Below are 24,796 nucleotides of genomic sequence, written 5' to 3' on the forward strand. Positions count from 1 at the left end.
ATATTGTAAGATTTGCTGATGGTACAGTGACTGTCAGTGTATTAGTGTATCAGTGGTGTCCAGTGTAATTACAGGAGGGATCCAGATACAGCTCTTTGACATCTATAATAGTTGTTAGAAAGACTGAGGCTGTTCTGGCTCATCCAGATCGTTCTTTTTCAGAGTCGTACCTGGAAATTAAGGCAACGCTGACAGAGATGGAATCCTGTATGAGCCTACTTTTCCCTGAGTTTGGCCTCACAGACGTCCAGACAGTCAATAGCAGTCCTTCAAACTCCCAACCAGCCACTGAAAGCCCATCAGATGATGAACAACCCTGCTGCAGCAAAGACGTGAGGGATGATAAAAAAGAAGGAATGAATCCAGGGGGGGAGGAGAGCAGGGAGGGAAAGAAAAGCAGTGGGACAGAAGAGAAGATGGAAGAAGACAAAGGAATGATGGAGAAGGGGAAGAGAGGGAAAGACAAAAAAGGGAAGGGAAAGAAGGAGAAAATGTCTGAAGATGAGGCGAGGGAGGATGAGAAGAGGAGAGATGGGAATGAGCAACAGGAAGAGGAGGAGGAGGAGAAGGGAGGGAAGGTGGACGATGGGGAAGAGATTCAGAAAGAGCAGGGGGAGGAAAAGGAGGAAAAAGACAAGGAAGAGGAGAGAAGTAGTGAAGAGGAGGAGGAGCCTTTTGATGAAGACATGTTTATTCGAAACTCAGGACTCATCTCTCACTCCTACAGCCTGGACCTGAACCTCAGTCCTGGTGGGTACAACCCATGTACAGTTCACTGAACCAGTTTACCAAGCACACTTACACGTGATAAAGTACCAGGACTAAAACATGTTTTTTTCTTAGACAGTTAAATGTTATTTTTTCCTTTTTCCTTTCAGGTCTTCATGTGAAGGAGACAGAGGACAATGAGGCGGTGGTTTCCACAGTCGTAGACCTCCACAGACTGATAACAACCAAACACCTACCAGCTGTGCAGGGCTGGGTTCAGGTCAGTACAGACCAACTGTACAGCATGTCAGGGATAGACATATGTCTACAAGATCAGTGCTAAGATTACCACTATATATCTTCTACTACTACTACTACTACTGCTAATTTAGTATGTTATATTCTACCATGCAAACCTTCTGCAGTGTACAACCTCTTTTTTTTTTCTGTCTTATTTTTCATTTGCTGTTTAGGAAAGTCTAGGATCTGTCTAACCTGTCTGTGTATTTTTTAGGTCTTCACTAGAGCAGGTGCAGAGCAGCAGCTGTTAAGGAGAGCACTGGACCTGAAGAAATCTTTAGAAGCTGCGCTACAAAAGCATAAAGAGCTGCACATCGACTATAAGACCAGGGCCCGCAAAGTGGTGAGTTTACATACGATATTACATTCAAACACTGATTCAAGGCACATGAAGTAATGTGCTTGGGCTTTTAGCTCACTAACGTATGACAAGATGTGTTTGGCAACCCCTTCCTGAGCAAGCTGCTCCAGTTCTCTCAGGTTTGATGGGGGCCTTCAGCTCTTTCCTTGCATGTTCAGTTGGACTTAGATCAGGAACATAGCAGGCCATTTTGGAACAGTCCATCCTCTCCTCCATTCTTGGCTGCTTGTAGAAGTATGATTTGGATCATTATCCTGTTTGTTTGGCTGAGACAGAGCTCTCTGACACCGGGCAGGATGTTTTGCTCCGCAGCGCCTTGATATTCTTCTGATTTCATTGCACCCTGCTCAGATTCAAGGCACCCTGTGAAGGTTTATATGAGACGGGAGCTTTGAATTTCAGCATTTATCAGGAAGAACGGAGCACTGTTTGATTGAGGTGTAAAGGCACCAGTACTTTTAGCCATGCCTGTATGTCAAATAAAAAATTCAGGGTAAGCTCATAATCCTTATTTTTTTATCTAATTTAGACACACATGGAGGGAAATCACTCATGGCTAATGGTCAGATAAACACTTTTTAGTACTGACTACAGCTCTAGCCCTGTTTTTATATACTGTACCGGCCAGTGGCCAGCAGATGGCAGCATTCTACCAGAAATCAGAGGTGAGACAACAAAACTACCACACGCTGATGGTACAGATGTTACACATCCATGCACCTCGATGGAACAGCTTTAGAGGAGTGGGGTGTTAATTGGGTTCCCCTTCGTTGGAATTCATTAGCCTGGATTAGCATGTTTTGCATGAGCCATCCAGCTGTTTGTTTAGTATATTCTTGTTTGTTTGATGCGAATACTTTCTGAACTTGTTGAACATCTTAATGACAGATGTTCAACAAGGAAAAAGCAATCAAGCCTAAAAACATAGGAAGAAAGGGGATTAGAAAACTGGTCCTTTCCAAATTACCCTCAGAAAGGAAGTTTGAATCCTGCACTAGTTTCAGTCTCATGTAGTTTTCATCTACACCATCTAGTGGCCAGTGTGAGAGCTGCAGCTTCAGAGCTTTGCCACCACTCAGGCTGTGATGCTTTCTGCTTGAGTGGATTAAGTCAGTAACTGAGGTGCCACAGGATATATCTTAAAATATAGTCTGATACCTATTTCAGCAATTTTAAGTGTTAAGGCCTAATTTATAAAAACATAAATAAATGCTCTTTGTTTACTTTCTACCAAAGTAAAATACATAATGCTGGTTAATGTTAGATGACCAAATCCTGTCGCATGTTCTTTATTTATATTTATATTTTCAATATTTAATGTATATTTGTATTTAGATTTATAATTTATTATGTCGTGTACTCCTCAGACTCACTGAAACACCCCAGTGTTGTTCTGTGATATTTGAACCGTTCCTGTTTTCTTCTTCAGTGTGTCTGTTCATTCATGCATTTCCGTGGGGCTCCCAGAGAGAGAGAGGGATCGTAATAGAAACGGAGAGAGAGGAGGGAGGATGGAAATATTTATAGTCAAAACATTTGGGAGAGGTGCGATAGAGAGGCACGGCCATAATGCATAATGCATCAGAGACAGGGAGAAGAAATTGGGGAGCAAGGGGGGGGCGAGGATGTACCCATTCATTCGCTTTACTACCACTAATGTGCCCCATGCCTTGACAGCTGATATGTCTATCGAGGCGCCTCTGTATCAAGCTTAGCATCGTCATTCTGCAGTTGTTTGAGCTGGCTCGAAATGGAGGCACAAACTAACCAGACCAGTGATGTTTGGACTAAATTTTATGAGTTATGAAAATATTCCGTTGAACCCGTTGCTTATTTGAGATGGGTTAATTGGTGCTGAAAGTGTTTAAGAGGTGGCATCCTTGCTGCATACTCAGAAAAATAACAAAACAAAGAAAACAAATCCAAGAGCAATCACCAGCGGGCTGCAGTTCAGGTTTTAAAAGACCAATGAATGCAAACTGCTTTGTGAGTTTGGAAAAAAAAAAAGACATAAAAGTTGTAGCGTGTAAATCCATCTTTAGCTGAACAGAGCGGCAGAGTGACAGTGACAGAGCGCCGGGCGTCTCGCTCTGCCTGGTTATCACTGTCAGGGACCAGTCTGCTGCACCAGCAGGCCCAGCACTGCGATAACCACACAACTTACAGCCCCTTTATCATAATTAGCTTTTCCTTTTTAGCCTTAAAAGGCCTTCCATTACTGGGTACCTTCTCTATCGGGGCTGCTGACACACCACACGATTGGTTTCTCTCTCTCAGCAGGCCTCTGAATACAGTCTCCCATAACAGAGCTGAAGAGTGTTATGTAGGCAGATAGAGAGGCTCGTTTACTGAACGATAGAATAAGACAGAGGGGGAGTTGAGTAAAGAAGCATCTACATGAAGTTGGAGGACTACTGAAAATAGTAATGTACAGGGCCGGTTTTTTTTTTTCACGGTTGAGTTCTTGGGCTCAGAATATTTGAATGTTTTGTGCAAGCCAAATTTGTGGTTAGACTTTTGATTTAAGTGGTTTGACAAGCTTCAATAGATAGATAGAAAGATAGATAGATAACAGACAGACATCTGCTAACTTCCACTGAGTCCTTCACTTTCTTACTTTGCTTTCACTTAGAAGGAGGTTGAGGGCAAAATATTGACAAATAGCTGGAGCTTATTTTATCGGACGTCATCTGACCAGCGGATCTAAGGCATTGCTCTAAGTAATGTCTTTAATAGGAGCTGGGCATGTCAGCTCATGCTGATGCCGGCATGTCCCACAGGTTCTACACATTTCTGGTCAACCCCTGGCACCCTCAGCTGGTGGCATTTTGTTTGTTGTTGCAGGAAAAGTGTACAGTTCTAGCACAGAGTGTAGCCAAACAGGCTGCACTTAGTTTTTTCCTTCACCCCTGAATTCTTTCTGTTTTAACATTTGGACCGATTCACAATTGAATAAAGATTTTGTTTCCTTCAAAATGCAAGAAAACTAAAACATAAATGAAACATCATAGTTTTTAGGACCTCAGGCCCATGCTTCTCCCTCTACATCACTTCTACATCACAAAACGTGAAAGGAGTTTTCAGCAGGAGCTCTGACAGGAGGATCCTCTACGCATCCCATAGAGTGCGGCTAACTGAAAACATGGGCTTGTGTTTAGAAAAGGATAAGACATGCAGACTTATTTGAACATATCTGTTTTTAAGAGTGTATTCAGTCACTCTGGGCTCCATTCAAACAGGGGCCCAGGCCTTGTTTACTGCTGATAACCCATCTTATCACAATACAATGGATGTGGCCGCCTGTTTCTCACTGGAGATAAGCAAAGAAAGACTATCCCTCTATTTCTTTCCTCTAACATTCCCTCCTTTTCATTTGGACACTCATTCTATGAATGTCTCTTTCTCTCTCTCTCTCTCTCAGTTGTACACTATATGTTTTTCCCTTGCTCTCTTTGCTTCTCTTTATTTCTTTGTTTCATTGTTATTACACATTACATGTTCATAGAATACCTTGGTATTGTGTTTATTGCGCCATAATAAATTGGTTGATCAGAGAGGAAAGGTCGACGTAAAGCAGGTGGGAAGAGGGCAAGACTAAAAACACAACTACAGATATACAGAACATGAGTTTTAATACAAGTATACTATACCAAAAGAAATGGATATTGTGTAAATATAGGTTTTAAATCGTGTTTAACAGATGAGCAGATTTTAGACAGGTTTTCCTGCAGGCCTCCATCCTATCATCCGTCATCCCTATCATTAGAAAATGCAGTGTTTCTGCTACGTCAGGGCAGGGTGCTGACTCCACACAGGAATCACGGGCATAATGTGTTATCTTATGTACACATATGTCCATGCAGGTCTAATCAAGTATTTTTTTTTTTTTTTTTAACCCACAGTTCATGCTAGCATATCTTTATTGTTAAACGACTGGTGACGGCTTTCAGTCACCACCCTTTTTGACACAGTGGATGAGATAATGCACTGCACAGATAATATAATCCTGATGCTGATTTTATTTCATGAGGAAAAAAATGTAAGATTTAGGAGCGTTTTATTTTTGGACACGTCAGAGCGGATTGGTGAGGTGTTTTAGGACATAAATTCAATCTGAATTTAAAAAAAAAAAAAAAAAAAAAAAGGAGCAAAGAGAACCGGTCCGACTCCTCACAAAGTTTTATCGTGATTCATTTGTTTTTGACACACATTAAACCGCTTTGATGCAACTTGAACAACCTAGTTTTGCAAACAATTACTATATTATATATGAATTATTACGACTAACTGCGCTCATGAGCTCCACAAACCCTCAAGGGGTCTTTGAGGGGTCCCTGCACCTTTTCAGGACATTCTAGGTGTCCTCACAGAGCCTTCAGGCCCCCCCCCCCCCCCGGTAAAATGAAGAATAGCACTGTGTAATTTCACCATGGCAGTAGGTGAGAATGTATAATAATGACCGTTTTGATCACAGATTGAGACAGGCTGGGAGGGGGAAGTGGACTAGACAGTTGAGAATAAGCTCATTGACAGGGAAAGGTTTGGAAGTGCTCTGGACTGGCTAATAGACCTGCCAAGCTAGGTTAGTGAAATAAAGATGTCACCTTATACATCATATAAGCTGACTGCTCCCCAGAGACAAAGGGTGTGTCTCTGTGCGTGTGTGTGTGTGTGTCTGGGGGGGATTGGGGGGGGGGGGGGGGTGGAGGAGTATAATGGGGTAAAGCAGTGGAGAAGAGGCTATGGAGAGAAGGGGAGGGGAAAGCTTTTTTTCTCATTAGTCTGGGATCCCATGGGATCTTTTCTATGTAGTAATGAATAGGAGTGCAAGGTGGTAATAGAGATGTGGGATGTTGTTGGCAAATCAAGCCCTGAATAGGTCAGACTCCAATGGAAGCTTTAGGCCTAATTAGTTTGTAAATATGTTGAAATCAATCAAGAGGCAGCAGACTTCCAGTCTCCTCAGCAGAAGAAGGAGGGAAAAAAAAAAGGATATATCGTAACAAGGTGGTGATGAAAGGTCACAGATTGATTTAGAATATTTCCAAAAATGTTCCTCAAAGTGTTAAAAATGCAGGGAGGTGGGGGGCTGGTACTAGAACTTGTTTTCGATGACTGTGTGACTAATAACTCTTTAAAAGTGTTTCAACCTGACTTTAAAATGATCTACTTCATGATCCAATGAGAGTTCTATGGGTAAAGAGTTTCCTATACTTCCTATACCCCTTTAATATCTGAGCCAGAAACCCTGTCCTTCTGAGTGCACCAGGAGCCTGTGGGCCTCTATGGATAAATCTGATATTAGCATATGAAATGATCAAAAAATATGTGTATATTTAATGTTTTCAGATCACAGCACAGGTGAGCCGGAACTGGCTTCCTATCCAAAGGTTAAAGTCCACCATTTTAAAATTGGGAAGCATTTCATCAAAGAATAAGTAAGACAAGGTTATGAGTCCGACCAGACTTTGGATCCTGATTAACTTAAGTCCTAATTCACTATAGATTTTGTTGCCTTCTTCAGTAAGAACCAGAGTGTCAGCAGGCAGCACCTCCTAAACCTTTCACTTGAAGTCTTCTGTTGCAGGCCACTAATTTCTGGATTCAGTGCTGGAAGTCTATCACTTATTTTTACCCTTGGACCTGTAACCATTCCCCAGTCAGGTGAGGTGTCTCAGACTCAGTAACAGTAGCAGTAAAACAGTCAGCAACAGTCTGTTAAAATGGCACAGTATCAGGTTTGAGGTGCATGAAAAGTAAAGATAAGTAGTGAAGATGCTTGTTTCTCAGATCATGCTGTACACAGTCCATAGTCTACACTCATTTAGTTACCGCCTCAGCTCTCATATCTGTGTGAGAGAGTGTGTGCGATATTGATGTGCAATATTCTCGGGAAGATGACTGTGTGTTTATTAATGCATTTGTATATAATGTGTTCATTAAGCTAATTGTTTCTCACTTGCCCTCTCTTAAGGGAAATGTCTTGTGATAATCGTGGCATTAGAGACACTCAGTATTCCCAGAAGACATTTTCCATTTCACTCCTAAATGTAGAATGAAATAATCTAGTTGCCAAGGGTGTGTGCACACGTGTGTGTGTGTGTATGTGTGTGTTTTTGTTTCCTCTTTGGGACCTTTTCTGGTATAAACACCGACCTTGTTGGGACCAGTAGTCCTCATAGGAACCAAAGCCAGGTCCTAAAGAGGTCCTGGTTAAGGTTAGGGTTAGGCTGTCCACACTGAATGGAAGTCAGTGTAATGTCCTAACAAGGGTAGCTGCGCAAACTTTGTGTGTGTTTGAGGTTGTGTGGACAAATTTTGTTGTGAAGACATTTTGGCCAGTCCACACAGCTTTATAGGACTCTTTGAGTTGTGATGGTTAAGGTTACGGTAAGGGGCGAGGGAATGCATTATGTCAATGCGTGTCCTCATAAAGAGGGTAAGACAAGTGTGTGTGTGTGTGTGTAGCCAGGTGGAGAGCTATATTAACTTGTCAGGGGAGACAATGGAGACATCTCTAAAGGTTTTTTTTCACCTCCTTGTGTCGCCCCCCCCCCCCCCCCTTCCTCCCATCTCCCTGTGCTTTCTCTTCCTCCTCCCCTCGCTCCTTCTCTCCTCCTCTCTGTGAGTGTGTGTGATGGTTAACATGCCCCTCCCCTCTCCGCCACACACCTGACTTATGGCTGTGCAGTAATAATTTGCCAGACCTTGGCAGGCTGAGTGTACATTAGCATATAAATAGCAGATGCACTGAGTGCCCATCACAGTCGACTACATTTAATTTTTGGTTTATAAGATTGAATGGGTTTTTAAATGCAGTGCCATCAAACTTGCCAAGAGACAAATGAAGTCAGGGGAGCAGTTGTCCGAGGCGGGGCCCTCACATCATTTTTATAAAGGATAAGAGTCTTATTTAAGGGAGAGGAGGGGTGGGGCGGAAAGAGGGTGAGATGCCTTAGAAGCTGAATAAGCAAGACACCTGTGGAAATAGTAACATACTGATGTTTCTCAGCTGTAGAGCTTTCTCCCTGCTGAAGTTTGCATTATATGACCAAAAGTATGTGGACAGCCAAAAAAAATGACATCATGTAATGGGCATTAATATGCTGCCATAACAGCCTCCACTCCTTTGGATTTCAGTCTTCCCATCAAATGTTATTTCTTAACTTGAAATAACCATTTTGTGAACAAGGTAATAACTTGATTTCCATCAATATTTCATATATAATACCAACCTAAATTACTTACAACAACGTAGTAACAACATCAACAACGTAGAACAAGTATCCAACATTCAGCACGGATGTACATGTTTTTTGTGACATGAAGCAAAGGCCAAGAGTGATCTTGAAATTTTGACAATCAAGATTGGATATACAAATAAACATTGCTATTCAAACTATTTTTGATGTAGTACAAACTAACAAAGGAATCAGCGGGAAGCACATCTCTCCCCTGGATGGTGATGTGCCACTTATATTCAACAGTAGTTCTCAAATTATTAGTCCAATCGCTTCATCAGGGAAATAATTGAAAGTGAAAGTGAAAACAATAGTTAGTTAACAACACGTCAACACTTCCACAGGCCCCCCTGATCAGCTTGATTAGCTGTAGATGGTTGTTAGTGTATTGTTACTCATGTAACATATGGCCCTGACTTTAGCAAATACTTCCAACAGATCTCTTCTTCATGGGCTTGTTAAAGAACTACTTTCTTTTTCTCTCTTCTCTATTTTCCCTTTAGGAGCCTTCTATATTTTATCTTTGAGTAAACATTGCCATTACAGTAACAAATAAACCTGCTTTACTTAAACAACTTTTTTTTATTTATTCTGCTCTGTTCAGGAACTATTTTTATTTCTATCTGTGCTGGTTTTTTTTAATGTTAAAGTTACCAATATTTGTTTTGTCTTTTTTTCCCATTACAGTGACACATGGCCTTGCTTTACTGAAACCATCACTTCTAATTTGTCTGGTAAATCTCGAGTTTCAGTTAAAGAAGCAGTTTTTTATCTCCCTCGGGGGAACTACTCTGTGCTACTGTGTGATTTTCTCCTCGTGTGTGTGTCCCGGAGAATAAACCAAAGCTCTGTTAAAATGCAAAGCAGCCCCCACCCCCCACCCCCCCCTCCACCCCATGCAGCCATGTGGGGGGGGGGGGGAATAGAGGCCATATTTTAGCCATGCTTCCCGTCAGCAAAATGTTTCTGGAGGAAAGCTAATTCTGCTGCGAGACTTACAGCTCTGCCAGGCCGGCCGACAGCACTCGATGCTATCAGGATTAAATTAAGGTGAATTAGAGACAAAGCGGCAGAAAGAGGGGGAAAAAGGGATGATGTTAGGGCAGGATTTTCCTCCAGCTGGGTGATCACTTCTTAGTCTTAGGTCATTGATCAGAGCAGAATAAACCAGCTAGGATTAAAGCAGACAAGCACAAAACCTATAGAGACTATATCTGTGTGTATATGTGTGTGTGTGTGTGTGAATCCATGGTACTGTGAGGATAAGTGTAGCGGTGGGAGTGAAGTAATGGAGAAAGTTAGTTTGGTGTTTAAAGTGTTACTGTTCTGTTTAAGAGCATTCTCTCCGGTTTTCTCTCCGAAATAAATACGATCCGGTGTCAGTATCTCACAGCTCACATTCCATCTGTGCAACGTCTTTTCTCAGATTAAAAGGATCATTTGGAGTAATAACAGCTGGGTTTTTATCTGAGTCAGGGGAATTTTACCTTACTACCTCTTACTCTCTGCCGCTTTACAGCTTTCACAGAGAGAGATAGAAAGTCTCTTCATTTTTATATGATAATAGAGGAATTCACTTGTTTCTTTTTTGTGACGACTTCCGTGTGTTCTGGTGTCATTTATATTTTCTTTGTGCTCTGCAAAAGGGAAAAATGAGTCCATTTACACATAAAGACACAACACAAGTTTCACATGAAACACAATGACAGTACAATCCCAACACAAGGTCCATTTTAGTAGTAGTTTTAAGCTTTGGTTTGCATCATAAATGAGACGTTGATTATCAGATTGTAACAGATTTGCTCAGTTGAACAAAAACATTCAGGTGGCTCATAACATGAGCAGGAGCGTTGGAAATTTGATGTCAATATGGTGTCACAAAGAGTTGGCACTAGGCCTGAATACAGGCACTGATCTCCTGATTCTGTTCACTGAGTCCAGAATCAATTTGATTTGATTCTTGATGGTTAAATCACATCAGATAAATACAATCATTGCATGAAGAGATTCTCTACATTTCTCCTGGGAGCTTATATACAACACTGTTGCTTCCTTGTATATAAAATTGTGCACAGTGCACATTATAGGCTAAATTGTAAACATATTCTGGTTATGAAACTGTGGACCAGGTAGGCGTATCACTGCTATGGGGGGGGGGGGGGGGGGCAGGGGACATGACCCCCACCTAAAGTACAAAAGAGGGAAGTTTGGCCCCCCAAGATAGTCCATCCCTCAATAAAGATTCAAGCTCATACCTTTCTGTGTTTAGCTAGTTGGTCAGGTGGAGGCTGTGTTTGTGGTGCTAAGCACAGGGGTGTACCACAAAAGAAGAAGTTACTGCCTGTGTGTCTGTGTGTGTGTGTGTGTGGTAAGCACCAAGACATTGTGTTACTCAAACAAAGCTTGTGTAACAATGCTATTGGCAGCGTGTCACATTATCCACTGTAATAATGCCTGTGAGCACAGAGAGGACAGAGACTGACATCTGTGCACTGATTCCTCTGCACTCTTTGTGTTGACAGGACATCAGCCTGATGTCTGCAGACAGCTGTTAGGCTTGTGGTCGCTCCCCGGCAGGGACGGACTGAATAAAGCAGAACACACACTCCGTTCGCTCCACTTCCACGGCCTCACATCTCGTAGCCAGAGATAATATCTCATCAACAAACACAAACAGAGCTCAGATCCGTGTGTATCACTCTGTCCCTCTCATAGATACCAAAGTCTCAGTCCTGTAAACTGCAGCTGGTCCTCACACACTCTAACTGTTCACCTTACAGTTTACAGGGTGGCTCATACAGCAGCTGACTCACTTATTATCTAAAAATAATAACAACAATTGATAATAAGTCGATTTCCTCAAAGTAGACTTTTACACGTCATGCAGCTCGTAATGTATAAGCTCACTGTCATGAGCACAGAAATTAAATTGGACCCACGAGGCTCTGCAGACATGAAAAGTCTGATTTGAGCTTGGATTAATCAGAATCAGAATAACTTTATTAATCCCCATAGGGAAATTCTTACTGTTACAACTCCCAGTTGAAAATGAAGAAAAGAGGAAAATTACACATACATTAAAGACTTTAAAGTGTCTGTATGCTTTAATAGACTTGTCTGATCATCATCTGTCCAACCAACACTCAGCACTTAAAGCTGTTCAGATTACAGTGGCACAGTCCTCACACTGGAGAAGCTGGAATCAGTGAGTCTTTGCTATTTTTGCTTGAAAAATGACTGAAGTGATTCATCAACTATCAAAATAGTTCCTAATTTTTTTTTTTTTTTTTAGGAACTATTAGTTGACTAATTGATCAATTGACCGATCATTTCAGCTCTAGTTTCAAGCACACGCCAGGTTTAATTTGCCGGTGGGAAGTGTTGAGAGTTCACTCGGTGGGCAGGAACACACATAGAATAAATGAAAAGAGAAAACACAAACCTGATGGATGGAATAACAGCAAATCTGCATCAGCAAGAATAAGTGCAAGAGCCCCTTCATTGCTTTCTTTATATTTGGTCAGTACTGGCCATTTACTCAAAAGCCTGACCGGTTTATTGAACCATAAACTGAAACACAGCCTTTGCTGTTTCAGTTAAATATCTGAGCAGGCAGTTAGTTAGCAGCGATCAAGTGCTGTGTAATATGAACACCTTTGGATCAGTGTTTGTAATAATTCGTTAGTGGTTCATTTAGGAGGTAAAGTCTTTTTCCATAAAGTGTTTAAATGATTTGGTCTGATCCGTTTGACAGCAGAGAGACACAGAGGAGGAATACACCCAGAGCAATGAGCTGTTACTTTCAGAGGCTTTGAAATAGGATCCACTTCACACATGTATGTGTATACTTAAATATCAGAAACACCCCCCCCCCCCCCCCCTCTCTCTTAGACCACCCACCATGTCTCTCGTTGTGGCTGCGTTAACGACAACTAATTAGGCATTAATTGTTTAGTTGCTGGTTAACTGAAGAGTGAAATTTGTAATATGAAGTGTTTTAATTGGTCTCTGCTGTGTGCTGGATGAAAATGTGTGTACAGGACTGTGCCATGGTTAACTGACTGTCCTATGCTTCGGTTGTGTGTGTGTGTGTGTGTTTCAGTAATCATCTAAGGACTCATCATTCGTAAACTAATTCTAACATTTTAATGGGCTTTATCAGCAGTAACACAGCAACCTCCGAGCGTGCTCTCTCTCTCTCTCTCTCTCTCTCTCTCTCTCTCTCTCTCTCTCTCTCTCTCTCACACACACAGACACACACACAGGTATTACACACTAATGAAAAAGAGGCCTTGGGGAACAAGAGGTTAGTTTAACGTTAGGTTTTTACTGCTCCTCATAACGCTAATCACTGTGATTATTATGCTGCAAGACTGGAGCGTGTGTGTGTGTGTGTGTGTGTGTGTGTGTGTGTGTGTGTGTGTGTGTGTGTGTGTGTGTGTGTGTGTGAGTGGTGGCTGCTGCTACGCCTTTAACAGCCGAGGACACAGACACACACACACTCACATTTGTGTTATGGAAATGACCCCTGTATGTATAGGACTGTTGTGTTCTGCATTGTAGCCCAGCCAATGGCTAACAACCTCACTTGAAAATTAAAAACCATAAATTCTGCTTAGCGTTGATAGCAGCTCATCACACACGCGCACACACACACACACACACATTCACGCACTTGTACTTCTATCTTTGCGGGGACACTCACTGACAGAATGCTGGGCTATTCAATTGGTGGCCCTGGGGCCGTGTCCGGCCCGTGAGGTAATTTTGCACCGGCACTTTGAGTAGGCTACTTATTGCTTTAAAAATGAATTAGTTAACCAAAGGAAATAATTGGGTTTGTCCCAGATCAATCAATGTAAAAAGTCATCGTTGGCTAACACTTGTGCTGCCTTCCGCTCCTCTGTGGTCCTGTTGTTGCTAGCACGTTAGCTTGGTTAGCTTGACAAAATATCTCTTTCTGCTTTCAAAAAACAAAAAGTTCAAGAAATTCAGCTGTAGACAGACAGACTGTCTATGTGAGGCCTGTGTGGTTACTCCTCCACAAGTGCATATCAGTATGTAAAGAACTTAAGACAACCATTGTAACTTCAACGCCACTTTCCCACTGGGCTCTGATGCACGCCGCCACAAGATTTTGGAGCTAACCTCGTGTTACGAGCAGACACATCACATGAGAACTGGTGTGAGTGGCATGTATACCAGGCAAAAAGGAAAAGCTGCTTACAGACATGGAGACTGTAAAGAAGTGTGCGCTTGCATCAGTCAAGGAGATGGCTACAGATTAGATTATCGGACGCTGCGACCACACAGAGAATGGAGGATTTAGATTCTTTGATGGTGGATGCTTTGGGGAGGATCTACTTGGACTAATTCCCTTGGAGGGCTGCATGACCCGTGATAATATTTCATAGAACTGTCTCATTCTTTGAGGATAACAAGTTGGATTTGGGATGCGCTGATAATGGATGGCACGCCCACCATTGTGTGCAGGACGTGAGGTCTGTCCACCGGGTTGGCTATTGATCGCTACGTTGCTTTATCCACCAAAGAGATTCTCTTGTGTGTCAAAAAGTGGGGAGTTAAAAAGACCAGTGTAACACCACCACAGTCTGTGTTCATGCTTCCTCAGAGTTTTTGTTTTTGTCCGTTGTGTTGTGTTGTGTTGTTGTGTTAGCTTATCCTGTGTCCATCTCTGTGTTTCTCCCACTCCCACCCCCTCTTCCTCAGATGAAGGCTTTTTCAGACGAAGAGGATGATGATGACGATTTCGATGACGTTCCAGAAAAAGAGGGATATGAGCCGCACATTCCTGAGCATCTACGAGCCGAGTATGGTAAGTCCAACTACAGACAAACATGCATGTGTTACCTTAAACCTACAGATGTGCGCAAATAGTGACCATGACTGACCATAATGGAGGCAACAGGGCAAGATATCATGCATATGAGTCAAGCTTAAAAATTCCAGAATCCTACAATTCCCAGAATGCAACACATTAGTGTCTTTCTCCAGACCCTTCCTGCTTGTTAACTTCCCTCATTATTCAAACTCTGTGTCCCCAGTTTATGACAGGTTTTCTGTCAGTTATTTAAGATATTATATATTTAATTTACGCTCTCTGAGAACTTCATTAGGAACTCCACACTAAGACTGGGTAGTTCCTCCCTTTGCTCTCATGGATCCAACAGATGTTGAAAACTTTCCTCTGAGCATCATCAGATCATTTAAGCTGCCAATCTCCTGTTCTACCTCATCCCAGAGGGGTTCTACTGGATTCAGGTCTGGAGACTGGGGGGGGGGGGGGGGCAGACACTGAAGTTCACTGAGCTCACTGTTTGAGAAGACTTTAGCTTTTTGGCATTATCCTGCTTTTACATCAAAAGTGTAAAAATGCTTGTACACTCCAACAACTGGTCTGATTATTTACTCAGCTGGATGTTACAGGGAAGGAAATGGAGAACAGGAATGACACCACCCCAGTGAGTAAGTTAGTGAACTAGCTTAGTCTCACCTGCTGGGTTCTTACAGTTGAGTGTGTGTTTTTTCATCAAAGCTTTTTAATGGAGACCGATAGTTTCTTTTCCCTGTGTATCTTTGATGGATATTGTCCTGTCAACACATCCATCTACCTTCACACACACAGTCGTCGCACGCTACATATGACTGGCTGTTATAGTCTTGTTCCTACTTGTTCCTCCATATGAGACCAATGCACCATTGGACTCGTATGGATCTTGTCTAGCCTCCAGGCTGCGCAGTAGGTTAGAGGTTAAATGCTCAGGTCATTAAGCAACCTCCTGTTCATTTTACTGTTGTGTCAGCTATATTGCAACATCTTTTTTTTTTTCTAAATATTAGATGGAATTTGAATGCTGTTAATATCATTATCAGTAGGCACGTGAAGGCTCCAGGCTACAGTGAACACTAAAGCTCCGACAGTGCTGCTCTGTCAGCCATATTCAAGCCTCTCACCGTCACTCATATAGATTTATATGTGAATTTATATGTTTATGCGTGTGTCTGCATTTATATGTCTGTGTTAATGACACCCTAACAGAACACGTTGGCTGTGCTGTTATTGCTGGGTCAGCCATGTTGTTGTTGTGGCTGTGAGGTGGCCTTTGATCCCTGATGTGTACTCCCCAACACCCTCCTGAGTCATTACATTCACACCGAGCCTCTTCTTTACCTGTGAGCCCGGCCCTCCCCCCCCCCCCCCCCCCCCCTTCCTCCCACCTCCCTCCATTACTAACCAGTTAGACACAAAAGTAATTAGATTGTATCTGATGGGTCCAAAACAGCCATGTGTGTGTGTGTGTGTCAGGGTGATTAGTGGGCTAGATCATTACGATCTACAGGGTCTATACCAAATTAACAATGCAACCTCGTTAATGAGCCCCTATTAGCCCCACACACAGATTTTTCCCACCCACACACATAGACACGCACGTGCACACTTAACATCTCGCTGGAAATATAAATAAATTCAGCTTCAAAGTAATTTCCCAAAACAGATGGGCCCGTCGTAAACAGTGTATTTGTCGAGGACTATTTTCAGCTGTGGGATTATATGTATATGGTGTACTAGTGAGTATTTAAGATAACTGTGTGTGTCCACATTTGTTTCAAAATAAATATTGTTATATACTTAGCTAATGAAATTGGTTGTACCTGTCTTATAAAAGTTGTTGAATCTTTTTCAGAATAATGCACCTCTTTTGGAAAACGTAGAGAAATGTGTAGTATGGAGGAAAGCTGCAGAAATCCATGTGCATCATTGGTTTTGTTCATATGAAAATCCTTTTTTGGAGTCTTGTCATTCATAACAGGGAGAATTCAGACCAATGTCACTGACTTTTTTTTTTTTTTTTTTGCCATGATCAGTAATTTTCTCCTCCAAGAGAGGAAAGTGAGGATCTACCCAGTGTTAATAAGGTGTTCCTAATAAAGTGCTCAGCAAGTGTATATCTCTTCCCCTCTCTCTCCTCTTTCCTCCCCTCTGTCCTGTTCTGTCATTCTGATTATCAGTCGTCTTATCCCTCTCTCTGCTGTCAGGACACTATCTCTCTCTTTCTCAAATTAACATTTTAATTACAGGCCCTGCTTAACCCACGAAAATCAATACCCTTTTCCACCTTTCCTCTTCGCTTTCTGTCCCTGTAACCCCCCCCCCCCCCCTTCTCTTCTCTTCTCTTTTTCTTTTAACCCCCCCCCCCCGACACCACCAAAAGAAAACACACCCACGCACGCACTAAGTCCTACCACAACTACACCACTGTCCTCACATTGATGTGTGTGTTGTAACATCCATGAAATCCTGACAAACCTTTCCCATTTGGTTTGAAAAGGTCTGAGAAGATTGAGTCTGTATTTCACCGTCCGACAGAGTAAGAGAGAGAGAGAAAGAAGGAGGGATGATAGAGGGAGGAGGGGCTGAGGTGAGGTGGAGTGAGGCTGGGATAATGGGCCATCACTTGACCGCTGTTATTGACTGGCTCACTTCAAAAAACAAGCAGTGCAGAAATGATTATAACTGCATGATGTGCAGCAAACCTTCCTTCACCCAAAGCCTTTTACACTGAGTATCACAACATTATATAAGCTATTTAAAACATGTGAACATGTACTGTAGGACACAGGGGACAGCACCATAACCACGATTTAATAATAGGTTCATGAATTTGAATTTTTCCCCAACTAGAAGATTTAAATTGTGTTTCAAAGCTTTTTCTACTCTGCCAGAAATAGTACTGAAGGAGAAACTCTTAAAGCTGCACCAATTAATATCTGAACATGAATAATGTATCAGGAGACAGTGTGTGAAGTTGAAGGTGTTGCTCATAGGGATGAGCCCTCAGATAATTATCCCACTCTGTCCTTCTCCTCAGCTCTACAGAGCGCTTTAGCCTCTTTCAGCTCACTGTTTTGATTTTACAGCCCACAGCTTCACTGTTGGTTCACTCTCCGTTCTCTTCAGCCTTTTCTTCCAGCAGTGTTAACACTATATTGCTAAACCAGACCAGAAGCGCGTTCACATGTTGATTGACAGCTGTTTGCTCTCACCCCTGACTCTAGCCTTCTCTGATTGGTTAGAAGAGTGATACTCGCTCAGGAGCCCTAGAGGGGAGTATCTCTGATCCCCAGTGATCAGCTAATGATCTCATCTCTACTTTAATTAACTGAAACTATTTCAGCTGCGTTTTTTTTTTTGGACTTTCAGCTATGAAACTTTGATCCAGCCAGCAGAATTACATAGTAGCTGAGCATGAACTTTGTGAGTTTGTCAAACTTAGACCAGCTGATTTCTGGTGAAGACCAATTTCTTTCTTTAAATTCAAAAGCCTTAAAAAAAAAAAGGCTTGTGTTTAACACATGGCTTCAAGGAAACATGTTTCTCAGATTCACACACACACACACACACACACACACACACACACACACTGTCGGAAACATGTTTCTTAGAATCCAGTGTTTGTTCTTTCTACATTTATATACGTTCATCTGGTTGTGTTCAGACAGAAATCAGCTGGTTTGACTTTTTTCTCTTTGAATAGTTTTTAAAGTGAAAACAGTGGTGAAAATATGCAAATAGCACGTCCTACTGTTCAAACAGAAAAAAAAAAGACTTTAAAACTGTCCACTGTGTGAGTCTTTTGCTTAGTGTACCATAGGAATGATTGAATCACTGAAGCATCGAAGTCAGCCCTAATTATGTGTGGGATCAGCATGTTGGCGGGTCTCAGCTTACTGCTTCCCTCTGATCTTCACCTGCAGCGTGTGTGCATGGGTGTGTGTGTGTGTGTGTGTTTAAGTCCTGATCAGTCCCCAGAGATGCTGGTGTGTGACCACACACACACTCACACACACACAAACACATACTTGTGCTTCTATCTTTGTGAGGACACTCCCTGACATTCCCAAACCCCTCACCCTGACCCCTAAAAATTCAGTAATGATACAAAACATGGACTGAATGGAAGTGAAATGTTTCACGTGTTCCTTAACCTAAACCTGATGAATCTGAATTTCCTCTTGTCTGTGTCGACAGGTTTGGATCCCTCTCCTTCTACCTCAGCAGCACCCGTCCCAACAAAACCTCCGGCTAAGAGACCAGCAGCTCCACCCCCTCAGTGTTCGTCCTCCTTTTCTACCTCCAGGCGTCTGAAGCGACTCACGGAAGAGGAGCAGGATCCGACCTGTGCAGCTGCCACACTGCGCCTCATCAGACAGAACCTCCCTGTGCCTGCGCAGTCCAGGTGACAAGTCCTCCATTTTACCTCTGCCTCTGCCACTTCCTCCTTCTTTAACTTCCTCTTATAAACCCACCGTCTCCCATACTTACTTCCTTTCCCTCTTGTCCTCACCTGATCTCATTATATCTCAAACACCAGAAAATGACTTACATATTAATACAATGGAACTGTTAGTCTAACATATACGAACTTCAATGGTTTCTGTAGCTTGTTGTTATTATTTTATTATTCTTTAATTTGAGTAAGAATCGCATTGTTCTAGTGCATTATGAGCTAAACTTTGAGTAATGTGTGACTGAAAATAGCAGACTGTACAATATGAACAACAGCATGTTGGATTTATTTTTCTGCACGTTGCAAATTTGATTTACATTGTCGTTTGATAATCACTTAAATTAACATTTTTATATATTTTTTTTTTTTAGGAAAAGTGAATTTAATTATGAACATTAATATGAAAACACAAGTACTAGCCTAAATGGCTCAGTTAGGTTGTAAATTATTGGTGTTTTTCATATAAATCCCACAGCATCCTTTAAGATAGGGTTAGAGATCATGCCCTCAGCTGATGGTGCAGGTAGTGCTGTGTCTATTGAGCACACACACACACACACACACACACACACACACTATGTTGAATTTGATTGGGTATGAAACTGGTTGAACTCTCCCTGCAACATGTCTGTCCTACAGCAGCAGCAGCAGCAGCAGCTCCTCAGGTCCCAGTTCATCACAGTCCGGTTCAGACCAGAAGCCCGTTGATGCTCCTGTGGTGCCTTTTGGTTTGGACCTGTACTACTGGGGCCAGGAGCAGCCCAATGCTGGCAAGATCATCAAGTAATAAAAACACACACACACACACACACACACAAGTTATCACTGGTAGACACAGAGGAATTCTGATCTGTAATTGCAGTCCTGACTTTGTTTGTGTGAGTGTCAGTGCATGTGCTTGAATGGAAGAAGTTAAGTATCTGTAATGAAAGTTCCTTGAAACGTCCACTACATTTACGCTTGGAGCTTTCACAGAATATGATAATAAAGCCAGCACGCTCTCCTGCTTCTCATACTGTCATTCGTTTTAAACACTGAGCTATCCAGTGGATGTTTGAATAAGACACATGCTGTTTTTAGAACAATTAGATTTTTTTTTTACATTGAATTCCAAGATCGAAATAAAACCTGCCTTGAACTGTCTGAGATGTGGATTGCTGAAAGTTGTGTGTGTGTCGTCTGTGGTCCCATGTTTTTTCCCATGTGCAGGGCGACCTCTCAGCATCAGTTCTGGGTTCCCTGTGAGGTGGAGGAAGAGGTGGAGAACGAGCAGCTGCTGGCAGAGAGCAGGAGCAGATACATCTCCTTCCCTGGAAACTTCACTCCTGTCAGCCATCACTGCAGAGCTCCACTAGGTAACGGAAATCTGTGTCAGAGGCAGGACCGGCTCAAGGTAACGGGACAAACACACAGTGATTCTGCACACACTTATATGTCTTTCAGTGTCCTATACTGTTACTGTGTGTGTGTGTTTGTGTGTCTGAGCGGTGACTGTGTTTCTCCCAGTGTCCTTTCCATGGCCCGATCATTCCTCGAGACCAGGAGGGACGACCCTGCAGGCAGGAGGACCGACTCAGGGAGGAGCAGGAGGAGAGGAGGAGGAGGGAGGAGCAGCCTGGTGAGGAGCGACACAGACATACGCACTCACACATACATTTACAACTCAAAAGCTGGTATGCTAATGCAAACATACATTAAGATCCAAAGACAACAAATCAGAGCTCTGTGAACGCCATGAATTCCAAAAAGCTTTTGACAAAAAAAAAAGTAACTCAAGGTCCGATGACTAGCTTTTTTCTGGAGAATGCACCTGCGTCGGTTTCCTCAGTGAGCAAGCTGAGGAAGACTGTGAAATACATCTGAAAGCACTGGATAAAAGCTCGTGAGTGGACCTCGAGACATGTTTCTTTGTTGCTCTTGGTCTTTTGTGTCGAAGCAGCTTCGCTGTTAGTAACCACCACAGTCGCTCCGATGTGGTCTTGTGGCTCGGACAGTTTTTGCCGGTGGTTTAAATATCTCAGATCAGTTTGTGAGTAATGTCCATCACAGCTCAGTGTGTGTCCAGTCTCTGGACTGAGAGGACACAACCAACAGTAACACTTTGTAATGGAGAATAACACACAAGGCATCTGTGTGGTGATAGTCTGTTATTCACATTGTGTGTGTGTGTGTGTGTGTGTGTGTGAGTGAGAGAGAGTCACCAGTCTGCAGGATGTCCACCAGCTGCCTGCAGTATCTTGTTAACCACCATCTCTGTGTGTGTGTGTGTGTGTGTGCGTGTGCGTGTGTGTGTGTGGCCGTGGCATGCAGTCCAGTGAGTTGTGAAATAGCATCTTTTGTTACCAACAACACTATTGATCCACGAGTCAATCTCACACCTAGACACACACTCTCTCACAGACACACACACACACGCACAAACGCACAAATCAATCTCACAGCAAGGGGGGGACAGTGGCCTGAATGAAGTTGATGGACCTTTGGCCTCAGCTCCCTCTGCCTTTTCAATCACACACTCACACATAAACATATATACACACACCAACACACACATACATAATACAGTGAGGTTAAACAGCCAGCGAGGGACACTGTGAAGGTCAGCTGAGACCAGTTTCCATAGCAACGGTTATGGAGCCAACATGGTTGTTGCCAAACCCTGTATGATCAGACTTTATTGATCCTTCAAGCTGGGGAAGTTATGCTTTTTAGTAAATGTGCTGTATGAATGTGTGTGAACATTTGAACTTACACTCCTGCAACACCCTCATCCCTCTAGTTTCCAGGTTCATAGTGACCTATAAGTCATGTTTGGTGACGTGATAGCATGTTCCTGTAACACACAATAGTAACAGAAGTTGAATGAGAAAGCTTGGAGGACTCTTTAAACACCCTGTAAGTCCCTGATCCCTGACTAAGTCTCATCTGTTGTATTTTATGTTAGAATGTTGAATGTTGAAACTCCCAGAGGAGAGAAATGCCTCCACTCTGACCAGGTACCCCACTGAGCAGGACTGGTTGGCTGGGTTGGTGGGTGGGAGGCCGGTGAGGGCTCGCGTGCTTGTTCAGTGTACCTGTCAGTCGTACCAGTAGCTGCTGCTGCTGCTGCAGTGAGAAACATCACCAAGCTTCTGATGAACATCATCATCTGGTGAGATGTGTGGAACTGGGCGGTCAAACATCTTTTCCTGTTGTTCTAAATGACCAAGACAGAAATACCCACAATGCTTTGCATTGTGTTCTGTGCAGTTTAGTAACTGTCATAATTCAGTAGACATTCATCGGTATGCAGTGTGTTAGCATACATTTGCTGCTGCTGCTGCATTGATTTTACCCAAGAAAAAAAAAAAACCAAGTTGTCACAGAGACAGCAGAGCTCACTGTCAGTCACTCTCAGCATGAGTGGAGAGTATATTCATTCTGTTGCTGTGATTCGGAGGACGGAGCACTAAGGTCAAACCAGATCTGAGGGATTTTTACTACAAATACTTTTTGTGTTTAGATGTTTTTACAAGAAATAATTGTTTGAACTGTCAACTTTTAATATTGGTCCTGACCTCAGGCTGTAGCCTGATCTGTCAGGCTCTAATCAGGTGAAATATGAAGCTGCAGGCCCAGTGTAACAGGTGGTGGGACATGGTGGGACATGGTGGGACATGGTAACCTCTGTTTCTGCTGTCAGATGCGTATGTCCTCCTCTGTCTTTCTCCAGTTGTCCACTGAGTCCCAGCTAATGACCTTTGACCCCCCCCCTCCCATTCTCTTCCAGTGTTTAAATTCAGTGTCCTTCTCCTTTATACGTGTAAGTCTAATACCCACAGCCACGCGTCAGGACAGCCAGCTCGCTTATTTACTCTTTAGATCCAATACCAGCAGTGACAAGACATGTCGGCACAGGTGGACGTGCTGCTCCATGACAGTACAGGCTGCTTCAATGTTTTCCATCATCAGTTCCCCCAGAAAATTACTGCTACACAGACAGGACAGAGAGACAGACAGACAGACAGTAGCACGTCAGAATAACAGATGTTTAAAAGGACTTTTCTCACAGAGTTGTTGGGGCTTTGTCTGATCTAAATGGCTGCTTCGGTGAAAGTGTGTTGAATGAGTCTGATGTTCATGAAGGTTTTGCAGCTGACTGAGAGACAGAGATGCCAGGAATTGGTGATGCTCTACTACACTGTGCTTCATTCTCTCTCCCTCACACACACACACACACACACACACACACACACACACACACACACACACACACACACACACACACACACACACACACACACACAGGGTCCCTGTGCTTAGTGGTGCGTAGCTGAGAGACATCTGAACAAACCAAAGACCCCAGATGCCTTAGTGGATATGTGTGTGTGTGGCCTGGCCCCTGCCCAGATAAACACACACACGCACACACACACATGCACACAGAGACCCCAGCTGGAAGGGCTAAGAGGTGTTGACAGAGAGAAGAGCCCTGCTGCAACACAGATTAAATTCAGAAGACTTGTCATTCTCTTGTGGGCGTCTCTTCTTCTTTTTTTTTTTTTTTCCTTTCATTCCTTTCCTTCTTTCTTTATATTTTCTTTTTCATCTCTCTCTTTCATGTTTTCTTTCCCAAACCCCTCTGAGATCAGAACAACAACAAAGTAACAGAGGACACACACCTTTCGGGCGCACACAAAAACAAACGATGTAAATGCAGCTGCTCTTCTTTTAGCAGTAATGAGTCTCCTAAATACACCAGCTGCTTTTCAATTACCGCTCCTCTGTGCCTGTGTGTGTGTGTGTGTGTGTGTGTGAGTGTGTGTGTAATGAGGGATAGTTGAAGGTCCAGTCAGACCCAGGGTCAGAGCGGCTGATTAATAACAGCACACACACACACACACACACACACAGAGCTGGGGTCAGTGTTTTGACAGCAGAGAGCCCGGCTTCAATCCCATCACAATCACAGTGTAATTACTTTGCATTACTGCAGGTTTATCTCTAATTCCACGGCGGTACATCATTAAGGAGAAGTGTCTCTGCGTTTAGATCATCATTACTCTGCATTACAGCCACTTTTACGTTATCACCCAGAATTATGACATTACACTTTTCATTAACACCAGAATTGGATCCAAATGAGCCCTGTACAACACACTGTTTACTTCTTATGGTCTGTAAAAGTGGGCAGCGTGAGCTCATTTATATTATCGGCCGCAATTACTTCATTACACGGTTCAGTCAAATGACTTTTTGGGAAAGTTTCAGTCTGTAATTGCAGCAGAGAGTCGTCGTTGAATGAAGGACTTAACTACATTCAAATGATGTAAACCCACAAAGACCTGACTCGGCTCCGTCGCTGCTGTGAACTTAACTCTATCGTAGGCTTCAGTCTCGAGTTTTAGTTCATCACCGCCCGCCGTTCATTTGAAATGATTGGATTTAGTTTTTCTACATTTATTTTTAATTACATTTTAAGTTCCTGTGAACATTGATAGTTTCAGTCTAGTTTTAATCGACAAAAAACAAAGACATTTTAGTCGAGTTTTTGAGAAGAGACAGAGAAATCTACTGAGGTTAGCATGCTGACCAGCTAGCCCCGTTAGGCGTTTCTTTTTCTGTATGAGAAAAAAAAAAAAAAAAGTTGCTGAGAAGCTAAAGATCTGCTTTCTTTCTGTTGTAGACTGGCGTGATGCAGAGCTGATGCGAGACATAGAGGCAGCGACAGGAGAAGACCTGGGCTCTGACAAAGTGGGGAAAAAAAGGAAAGGGAAGAAGAAGAAGTTCCCCAACCTCAGTGATCTGAAGCAGCACGCCAACACGTCCCGCTCCAGGCTCGAGAAAAAAGTCTTCAACAAGTACGTACAGCCACTGCGTGCTGCTGCAGTGATATT

At 42.8% G+C, this 24,796-nt stretch overlaps 1 protein-coding gene across 5 annotated transcripts in view; it reads left to right on the forward strand.

Annotated features, from left to right (window-relative positions):
- Positions 1-24,796, forward strand: part of uvssa (UV-stimulated scaffold protein A) — a 28,772-nt gene that overhangs the window by 3,399 nt on the left and 577 nt on the right. For 2 of the 5 annotated variants that reach the window (XM_041048695.1, XM_041048694.1), the window contains exons 6-14: positions 163-750; positions 879-988; positions 1,223-1,351; positions 14,341-14,446; positions 18,662-18,869; positions 19,557-19,703; positions 20,130-20,313; positions 20,427-20,538; positions 24,586-24,760. In XM_041048695.1, coding sequence (XP_040904629.1) covers positions 163-750; positions 879-988; positions 1,223-1,351; positions 14,341-14,446; positions 18,662-18,869; positions 19,557-19,703; positions 20,130-20,313; positions 20,427-20,538; positions 24,586-24,760 — 1,759 coding nt within the window. The remainder of the gene's footprint in view (positions 1-162; positions 751-878; positions 989-1,222; positions 1,352-14,340; positions 14,447-18,661; positions 18,870-19,556; positions 19,704-20,129; positions 20,314-20,426; positions 20,539-24,585; positions 24,761-24,796) is intronic. The other 3 variants (XM_041048697.1, XM_041048698.1, XM_041048699.1) reach the window with 3 other exon arrangements.

Source organism: Toxotes jaculatrix, chromosome 10 (genome assembly GCF_017976425.1).
Source record: "Toxotes jaculatrix isolate fToxJac2 chromosome 10, fToxJac2.pri, whole genome shotgun sequence".
Classification (NCBI taxonomy): Eukaryota; Metazoa; Chordata; class Actinopteri; family Toxotidae; genus Toxotes; species Toxotes jaculatrix.